This window comes from Pinus tabuliformis, chromosome 5_2, assembly GCF_031772625.1.
Source record: "Pinus tabuliformis cultivar Carrire ecotype Pingquan chromosome 5_2, CPIR1, whole genome shotgun sequence".
NCBI classification, from domain to species: Eukaryota; Viridiplantae; Streptophyta; class Pinopsida; order Pinales; family Pinaceae; genus Pinus; species Pinus tabuliformis.
The window spans coordinates 891,032,239-891,042,574 of record NC_142306.1 but is presented as its reverse complement, the minus strand read 5'-3'; the positions used below and the strand labels follow the sequence as shown (position 1 = coordinate 891,042,574).

At 41.0% G+C, this 10,336-nt stretch overlaps 1 protein-coding gene across 1 annotated transcript; it reads right to left on the bottom strand.

The window, feature by feature from the left end:
- Positions 1-4,229: 4,229 nt before the first annotated feature.
- Positions 4,230-9,737, bottom strand: LOC149162163 (uncharacterized). Its single transcript, XM_089435112.1, has 8 exons — positions 8,480-9,737; positions 7,848-8,287; positions 7,664-7,741; positions 6,873-7,033; positions 6,325-6,665; positions 5,381-5,955; positions 4,584-4,702; positions 4,230-4,305 (listed from the first exon to the last, which is right to left on the bottom strand). The coding sequence occupies exons 1-8, from the start codon at positions 9,735-9,737 to the stop codon at positions 4,230-4,232; spliced, it is 3,048 nt and encodes a 1,015-aa protein (XP_089291238.1).
- Between the last annotated feature and the right edge of the window lie 599 nt (positions 9,738-10,336).

Genomic DNA, 10,336 nt, shown 5'->3' with positions numbered 1-10,336 from the left:
GTATTGTTATGCATATATTTTTCCGATTGCCTTGAAATAAAAGGATGCTCCTCGGGTTGATAATTAATGTCTAGGTGATTAGTTGTTTTATTTATTTATTAAGCAATTAATTTTACCCAACATTTTGGCACCGTTGCTGAGGAGGTAGTCAAGTTTCACTACCACACTAATATCTGGTTGTAGGTGCATATCTGACCTCATGAGAGCTGGATATTGAAGATGGAAGGTAAGAACCTACGTGTGCATCCTGAGGAACCAGTGCTGAGTCCACCCTTAGTAGTCAGGCATAGGTCATATAGCATGCATTGATAGAAGTAGGAATTTTAGAGGTAGAATTTTGAAAAGAAAAAATTCTCATGATTCCACTCAAGTGGTGATGTAAGCACCACCCATTTCACTAACCAATTAATAGGAAAATTTGAAGGAGGAGCCTCACAACATCACATGAATAACATCTTATATTATGGTAAGAAATGGCTCACATTGCAACTTTTGAATTCCCTGTCAAAGATCTAGGAGGAGTGACACAAATGCACACAATTCTGCCATCTGATCTACCAAATTTTCATGGTTTGGAAAATGAAGATCCAGATACATTCTTATTTGAGTTTGAAGTACTTTGTAAGGGATATGATTATTGTACCAATGATAAAATATTTAAAGTGTTCCCTCTTACTCTAAAAGGAGAAGCTCTCCGATGGTTCATGAGCCTTGGTGGGAACTGCATCCAAACATGGGGGGACATGAAGAATGTATTCTTGAAGAAGTACCAAGAATATTGCAAGGAATTTTCAATATGATACAAGGGGAAGATTAAAGCTTGGAGGACTATGTAGAGCAATTTCAATACAACCTTCAAAAACCAAAGCATAAGTATTTGGAAAAAGAGATCTTAAAAACACTCATTCTTAAAGGAATCAAAGCTGAATGTTTAGAACTCTTAAATCTAATAGGAAAAGGTGATGTTTTTTAGTTATCATATGATGATGTTTGTGAATTATGCATAATGTATTCAAGGGGAATCTCCAAGGCTAGTAATAATTCTAGAGAAGTTTCTTATTTCTTTTCCAAATCTACTATAAGAAAAGGAGACATAAGAGCTGAAATCAATGTTTTATTTGAAAATCTTAAATATGATTTGATTAGCTCTCTAAATTCACAATTGCATGTTTTACAGGTTAAGAAAAATCAAGAAATTGAAGAAGTATTTTTCCCTCATTTCCAAAAGGAACATCCCATAGATAGTCACTCTTCCTTATCTAGGATGGAAGTAGCATGTCAAAGAGATGGGGAAGCTGCTACAATTTCAAAACCATGGAAACCATGGCCTACATGTATGGTTCAAAACACTTCCTCTCCATTTTCTTACTTGCATAATCCATTATGGAATACTTCTGTGTTAGAGAAACCATGTCAATCTCAATATAACCCTTACCAATCTTGTATACAAGTTTGGCATGGTTCATCTTACGATTGCATGGATACTCTCCCACATCTTGTAGCACGAACACATCATCCATATTATTTTCCAACTTTTCAACAACATCTTGCTTGCCTATCAAAACCATCCACACGACCCAATCAACTACACCATAAAAATGCTTCATGTCCTACATAATTTCCTGCTCAACTCATTCCACACCCTCACCATAATAAACTGGTACAACATGCTTATAGTGTTGAACTGCAAAATTTACCTACCCTTCCCACCCATTCTATCTCACATGCACCATTGTAGAAAACTTATATTGAGATTGAGAATGTTTCAAATCAAAAAATTGTAGAAGTTATGGAAGAAAATGAGGTTTCTTCTAGTTTACATCAATAAGCCATCGAGACCAATAAGACATTAGAAACTCATGAACTTCAAGAAATGACAATTATGGAAAACCAAGAAATAAAAGGCTGTATTGAATCTTGGTTTCACTCCATCATTTGTTTGCAGCATCATTCCATACTTCAGCAATTTTTGGCACCAACTTTTCAAGAGAACTTGGTCTCTCCTTGTCACGTCCCCATCCATATATCCATAAAAAAAAATTTAAAAGTTATACATATCAACTTACCTAAACATAACGCTCATATGACTTTCCAATCATTATACCCATAACCATGCCAATCTATATGCCTACAAGTGCACTTTACCTTTATTTTTCAATTATCAAAACGTTTACATAAGCATGAGAAATTATTAAACATATACATAAGCCTGAGCGTCTTAATGTATATATGCACAACTGTTTACGGATATACATATTCGATCTGCCTTTCTATATACATACATCACAGAGTTAATATATCCCATACTTTGGATTTACTCTACCCATGACAATCTGCTCGAGATATTTTCCAATGGTTAATGGTGTGGACTTGATGTCCCGCCGCAGCGCCTGTTGACAACTCATCCTACCATAAAAGCGGTAGTACTTCCAGGGCAGGTGGCATGACCTGGTTTCACCAGCCACGTGATGCTTTGGGATTGCAGACTTTGGTTTTATCGCCACAGGCTCCCGCCTTACTTCGACGGCTCAGATCAAGTTTGGTGATCGGAGGGTTGGAAATTGTCAAGGGTTTTACTAAGACTTTTAAGTGAATTCAGTTTGTCATTGTCTTCATTTGGTGCCGCGGCCTTTGCGGACCTGGTTTGATGTTCCTTCCACGGTTCGATACCAACTCCCTTGTGCTTCCAGACTGCAACCCTCCAGGGTTTGTCTTCCTGTTCAGCATCGAATCCTCGCAGGTAAATTTAGTTGACAGTCCTTGGTTAAGTTTTGAAGTTTTGTTAACCCGGAGGTAACGCTTACAGTTTTCTCATAGTTTCCTTGTCGGGTTTGTATAGCTGCAACCTGCTACGCTGCAGATCGATCTATGGCATTCTCTCCAGCGGCGCATCTCACTGGCATTACACAGGTATGTTATGACTTTTCGTACCCTGCCCTGGTTTATAGTGATTAAAGGTTTCAGTCTAAAGCTGTTACATATAATTTGGTATGAATCTTTATTGTTTCAGCACGGATTCCTTGCTTCCATTGTCGGTTATTCCCTGTGGGAAACCCTTACAGCTGCCTTCGCTGCATACGACGGAGAATCCTCTCTTGCGAGATTTACGCTTGTAGACAGCCTCCGGCTCTGTCGTGTATGTTCAATCTTTACTATTAATTATCAGGCCGTCCTGTAACAACTTGATATTGATTGTATGGTCCATATAATATTTGGGGTTTAAGATCAGAACCCGTCTTAGTTTTATGGGGCTTGACCCCCTTTTGAATGTAATGATATATTTATATTTGGACAGTGCTCCGTCGAAGCTGCTAGTATTTGCAACAGTACATAGACATTAAGCCTTCGGGCATTTCCTGTGTTTTAATGGAATTTTCATTTTGGTTGCCGATTTTGCAAATAGATATGTGGGTTATATTTTACTATGGCATTACTTGCTCACACGCGGCCTCCGCCTCGGTGTTACTGGGTTATGTTGACAGTTTTCAGCTCACGCTCTCTGCAACTTCTAAGGTTGCATAATATCATTCTACATGATATGTCTCGGTGGCTGTTCAGCGTCTGAACGCTCAAGCCCTTTCCTTAAGGAATCCCGCGAGCTTTCATGCATAACTTTTTACAGTTCATCTGTTTAATATGAGGGTTTGTATTTTACATTTGCATGCATAGTTTTTTTTTTTTTTTTTTTTCACAGTTCATGTGTTACATACGAGGGTTTGTAATTTTATTTGCATGCATCGCCTTTCGGCCATACTAAGAATAATACCCATCACCGTGTGCATGCACAGGTTCTCTGCTATGATTAAATCATCTCTCACAGTTATTTACTTCAGTTCTCGGGTTGGCTTAAATGCTTCTTTTTCTGGGCTACATGCAATGTGTAACGTACATTTAACACCACTTTCTTGCCTGTACAACATCACACAGTTCTTTCACTTGCTTGTATTCCACCAGTGCATGGTTAAGACCTTGTCACAGGTTCTTTGTTGGAGTCTTTTTGTGCAGTGAATACCGTGACCCGATAGTAAATATTTGGAAGAATATAACTATTCTTTGTTTTATAAGTTCGCCCGTTTAAGAATACTCTCTACACAGAGTCATTAAGTAGTTTTGCACAGGTTAATGTCTGTTTTTGTTATTAACTACTCCATTATTCGAAACTGTTTCCAACCGCAGTCGGATTTTTAGCTCATAGTGCTAAGTCTGGATGTTAATGATCTTTCCCAAATCTAGACTCGGGATTCAGTCTTTTGGTCTGCGATGTTACGTTCTAAATGAATTATTTTTCTGTCGAACGGAAGAACTCTGTTAATGGAAATGAATCGAGACGGTTACTTGTAACCAGTGCTCAGACTCAGGCTACCTACTCCTATACAGCCTTACACAAACTCTGTAACCTTTACTTGACCCGGGTATTATCCCCGTCTGTCCATTAACTAACAGTTTTCTACCTCAAGTTCACAAGGTACATTCTTTTAACAGTATCTAGGAAAAACAACCGTCTTTTCCTATTCAAATTACTGCAACTTTAATGCATTTTCATTTTTTTTTTTCTATCAGGGACTACCAGTTTGGAACCGTACCTGATTTCCTCTGTCAGGAATGGTTTTTGTTCAAACAGAAGGTCACCTGAGCTTAATTTCTGCTCTCCTCCCAGCCAATGAGATCCATCCTTCAGACGGAGTTCTCCCCCCGAGCAATCCTGCAGGCCTCCAGCCCTCAACAGGAACAGTGCACTCCTTGTGCCAGGTTATCTGGTCCTCACCAGACTTAACCTCCCTGCTCTCCTTCTTCTTGGAGCAAGATTTTTTTTTGTTTTCTTTTTCCTCTGTCTGTCCCAACAGCACAGAATGCCTCAGTTAGGGCTTTTTCCCCCTTTTGGAGGGTAGTTCCATCAGTTATCACAACTGATCCTTTTCTTTAAGATTCACCTCTTAGAGGCTGCCAGCAATTCCAAGAAAATATTTAAATTAAATTATTCACTCAAAATTTGTTTGCCACAGTTTTGTTTAAAACATAACAACAACTGTATTAGTCTTTTACCACAGTAACTTTCAAATTTACATAAACCTGGGGTCATTACATCTCCCCCTCCTGAGATTGGACATCGTCCCGATGTCTATCTCCTGTAAACAGGTTTGGATAAGCCTCTCTAAGGAGTTCCTCATCTTCCCAAGTGGCCTCCTCTGGTCCATAGTGTTGCCACTGCACTTTAGCTTGGGAAATAACTCGTTTCCGCAGCTGCACTTCTCTCCGGTCGAGAATGGTCAGTGGTTCGACCAGAACCTCGCCTTCCGGCTCGACCTGCAAACAGAAACGGATTTAGTTATTTTTCAGTTTATAAACAATGCTTATCCATAATAACCAGATTACTTCTTACCCGCACATTCTGCCATTGAATCACATGTTTAGGATCGTAAACGTATTGCTTTAATACGGATACGTGAAACACATTGTGAATCCTAATATGGTTTGGTAGGGCAAGTTGATAGGCGACCGGTCCTACTTTGGCCAAGATCTGGAAAGGCCCAAAGTAACGAGGTGCTAGTTTGGCACATCCGCTCCACTGCAAGGTACTCCTTCTTGGTTGGATCCTCACAAATACATGATCCCCAACCTGGAATTCCTTAAATCTTCTTTTTTGATCAGCGAAACTTTTCTGCCTGTCCTGAGCGGCTTTCAAGTTAGTACGCACCCTTTTTACTGTATTCTCCATTTCCTGTAACATATCAGGACCAATTCGCAACCTGTCTTCCGGTCCACCCCAGCTTGCGGGTGTGCGGCACTTCCGCCCATACATAACCTCAAAAGGACTCATCTGAGTTGAGGAATGGTACCCATTGTTGTATGCGAATTCGACTAAGTGGAGATAGTCCTCCCATTGAGTTGGCTTCATCATAACGCATGCTCTCAGCATGTCTTCCACAACTTGATTTACTCGTTCTGTTTGGCCATCTGTTTGGGGATGATAAGCTGTACTAAAATTCAGCTGTGTTCCCAGTTCCGCAAACAATGTCCTCCAAAAAGTTGATGTAAACTTGACATCCCGATCGGAGATAATCACTTTCGGCAGCCCATGCAATTTGAACACATGCTGCATGAAAATATGGGCAATTTGTACAGCCTTATATGTCGATTGCACAGGTATGAAGTGTGCTGCCTTACTCAGCTTATCCACTACCACCATAATGGAATCATTATGCTTCTTGGTCTTGGGCAGTCCCGTTATAAAATCCATGGAGATAGTCTCCCACTTCCATTCTGGAATGGGTAGAGGTTGTAACAGCCCTGCTGGGTGCATGTGTTCCGCCTTAATTTGCTGACATTCTAGACAGCGTGCTAGATACTCAGCTATTTCTTTCTTCATTTTTGGCCAGTAGTATTCTTTGCGGAGTGTGGTAACCATTTTCTGGTAGCCCGGATGTCCCGCATAATGGCTGGTATGAAATTCATCCAAAATCAGCTTCTTAATGCTGTCTTCATTGGGCACATACAGCTTATTATTAAAGCACAACATATCAGCATCATCTAGTTTGTACCCTTGTTGTAATTCCTTATCAGATTGCTGCTGTAATTTCTGTTTGATGTGCTGATAAACAGCATCTTGTTCAGCCGCTATTTTTATCTTTTCCAATAAGGTACTTTGCCACTTACTAACTAAAATTCTGCACACGCATTGCACCTTCCGACTTAATGCATCCACTAATCGGTTCTCCTTACCCTTTAGATGCTTAATTTCAAAGTCGAACCCACTTAAGAAGTCAGCCCAGCGAGCTTGTCTTGTATTCAAGGTGGGTTGACTGAAGTAGTTCGTTAAACTGTGGTGGTCTGTTAATAACAGAAATTTTCTGCCCAAAAGGTAATGTCGCCACATTTTCAGGGCATGAATGACAGCAGCCAGCTCCATGTCGTAAGCAGAGTATTTCTGCTCATGCTCTTTCAACTTTCTAGATTCATAAGCAATGACTCTTCCTTCCTGCATCAGCACTCCTCCCACACCTTCTTTGCTTGCGTCCGTGCAGACTACATAATCCTTGTTAGGATCAGTGATACTTAATATAGGTGCAGTAGTAAGTAAGTGCTTGAGCTGCTCAAAGCTTTTTTGGCACTCTGAGGTCCACTTAAATATTCTTCCTTTCTTTTGCAAAGAGGTGATTGGGTATGCTACTCTCGAAAAGCCTTCGACAAATCTTCTATAATACCCTGCTAACCCCATAAAGGACCTAATGTCTGCCACGTCCTTTGGTATAGGCCACTCCATTATAGTTCTAATCTTCTCAGGATCCACTGCGATGCCCTCTTTGGTGATCACGTGGCCCAAATATTGTATCTCCTCCTTGTAAAAATCACATTTTCTGAACTTTGCATATAATTGATGTTCCCGCAAAGTTTGCAACACCAATCTAAGGTGTTCCTCATGTTCCTTCCTTGATTTGCTGTAAATCAGAATGTCATCTATGAATATCAGCACAAATTTGTCTAAAAATCGCTGAAACACACTGTTCATCAAACACACAAAAGTGGCAGGTGCATTTGTCAGCCCAAAAGGTAGCACCACGAACTCATAGTGCCCATACCGCGTTCTGAAGGCGGTCTTAGCGATATCTTCCTCTTTTATTCTGATCTGATGGTAACCAGATCGCAGATCAATTTTTGAAAATACCGTTGCCCCCTTCACCTGATCAAAGAGCTCGTCGATTCTAGGCAAAGGATATTTGTTTTTGATTGTAAGCTTATTTAGCTGGCGATAATCAAAGCACATCCGTAAAGTTCCATCTTTCTTTTTGACGAACAGCACTGGGGCTCCCCAAGGCGACACGCTGGGACGGATGTAATTTTTATCTAACAGTTCTTGTAGATGCATCTTTAATTCTGTTAGCCCGTGATACAGGTGCTGCCCCTGGAATTAGCTCAATAGTGAAATCCACATTCCGTTTTGGTGGTAATCCTGGCACTTCCTCGGGAAAAACATCTGCAAACTCCTTCACTATTGGAATGTTACCCAGCATGGCATTTGTGTCTTTCCGATTTGCGTATCCCACCTGGATAGCGTAGATTTGGCATTTCTTCTTGATGCACTTAGCTAACTGGGTAGCTGTAATAGGTCGAATCTGCACAGGGTGTCTGATTCCTTGCAATTCCTGCTGATCTCCCAGGTCATCCTTATAATATATGGTCTTGGTCTTGCAGTTCACCAAGGACCAGTGTTTCTCCAACCAGTCCATCCCAATCAAAATATCATAGGAGCCCAACGGTAATACATTCAAATCTGCCACTATTGGCTGCCCTGCTAAGGTTAAGGCACAATTATTTACCTTGGCCAAGACTCGTCTCTTGGCTCCTGTAGCTAGTTGGACCAGCCACGGATTTTTGAATTTTTCAGCTTGCAGTTTACACTGTTCTACTATATTCGGACTAATATAACTTAAGGTAGCCCCTGGGTCTATAAGAACAGCTAAGGACAGGTTTGAGATTTTACCTTCGAATTCAATCATAGATGGCTGGTACTCCGCTTGACGGTCCTCCAGCGCCGCATTGATTCTGGGCACACTACGTGCCACGTCCCCAACCATTGATGCCTCATGTATCTGAGATATTTGGTCTGTTCCTTTCCTCTGTGGGCAGTTTTTAACATAGTGGGGTCCTCCACAACCCCCGCATTGCACTGGTGGTCTGGTCATCCCCTCACCATCTGATCTAATAGACTGCTCATTTGCCTTAGATTCGCTCATTGGTATGGACCGGGGCGCGTTCCTTGCAGCAGGTCTGCTGCTTAGTCCTTTACCAGTACTCTTATTCCCACTGCTACGACTTCCTTTGCTGCTTCCAACCACCCGACCACTTCTTTTCTCATTCCATCTCTTGCTGGAAGTGTCCCCCTTCTGTTTACTCTGCTGGTAACAGATTCTCGCCTTACGGATGGCTTCTTCCATGGTTCTAGGATTATTGAATTCATTCCTTTCCCTTATGTAGGAAGGTAGGCTGCTCACAAACCTCTGAACCTTGGCCTTTTCCTCCTTGATGTAAGGTACATAACGTAGCAGCGAGGTAAAACGATTAATGAACTCGTCCATGGTCTGTTGTCCCAGTCTTAAGTCGTGAAATTCTCTTGCCTTCTCATCATAGAAGCGCTCTGTCAGGTACCTCTCCTTGAAATACTTCTGGAACTTTTCCCATGTAATAGTTCGTTCGCTGACCCCTTTGACTATCTTGATTTCCTCCCACCACAAGGTTGCCTTGCCTTGTAACTGGAAGATTGCCAATCTTGCTTTCAGGTTGTGGTCGTACTCATACAACTGAAAATACTTGTTCATATTGATCAACCAGGCTTCAGCAGCTTCCTCCTGCTCACCATCAAAATGTGGAGGTTTAATCTTTCGGAATTCTCCCTGCAATTCCACTTTCTGACGTTTTGATGTTTGCTGTTGAGGTGCATTATCAGAGTGATCCTCCTTATCTTCGGAATTTTCAGGTTCCATTTGATGATTTTGTTCTTCTGTTACCCTTTGCTGTTCTGCACTGGGGTTGGACAGGGGTGGGTTTTGCCTGTCTGACAGGCTCTTCAGAATCTTTTCCTGTTCAACTGTCAGACGTGCGTTGTCCTCTCGCAACCGTGCCATTTCATTTTTCAATTCCCGGACAGCTTCCAGGATTGCAAGGTTAGTACTCCGTGACTCTGCATCCAATTGCACCCACAGTTCTGCATTCTCTTGAGGGTTACTGCCGGGTTCTTGCATTTTGTCTCCTTTCTGGTTTTAACTGTTGATTGTTGCAATTCTGTATATCAGTTCAAATAAACAGAACACAGTTAAGTACATTGTTAGCCTGCATGAATTGCTTGGTGTACGCTTCTGCATACTGGATATGTTCTACCTGAGGCCACAGTGTTGAAACTGGGCTCTGATACCATTTGTCACGTCCCCATCCATATATCCATAAAAAAAAATTTAAAAGTTATACATATCAACTTACCTAAACATAACGCTCATATGACTTTCCAATCATTATACCCATAACCATGCCAATCTATATGCCTACAAGTGCACTTTACCTTTATTTTTCAATTATCAAAACGTTTACATAAGCATGAGCAAGTATTAAACATATACATAAGCCTGAGCGTCTTAATGTATATATGCACAACTATTTTACGGATATACATATTCGATCTGCCTTTCTATATACATACATCACAGAGTTAATATATCCCATACTTTGGATTTACTCTACCCATGACAATCTGCTCGAGATATTTTCCAATGGTTAATGGTGTGGACTTGATGTCCCGCCGCAGTGCCTGTTGACAACTCATCCTACCATAAAAGCGGCAGTACTT

Bases quoted from the DNA above. Each gene is read 5' to 3' on its own strand.
- LOC149162163 (XM_089435112.1), bottom strand. From the start codon at position 9,737: ATGCAAGAACCCGGCAGTAACCCTCAAGAGAATGCAGAACTGTGGGTG. The intron at 6,666-6,872 runs GTGGCGACATTA...ATGCGTGTGCAG, and splicing joins GTCATTCATGCCCTGAAAAT to AATTTTAGTTAGTAAGTGGC. The intron at 4,306-4,583 runs GTACGGTTCCAA...TTCCATTAACAG, and splicing joins TTCCTGACAGAGGAAATCAG to AGTTCTTCCGTTCGACAGAA.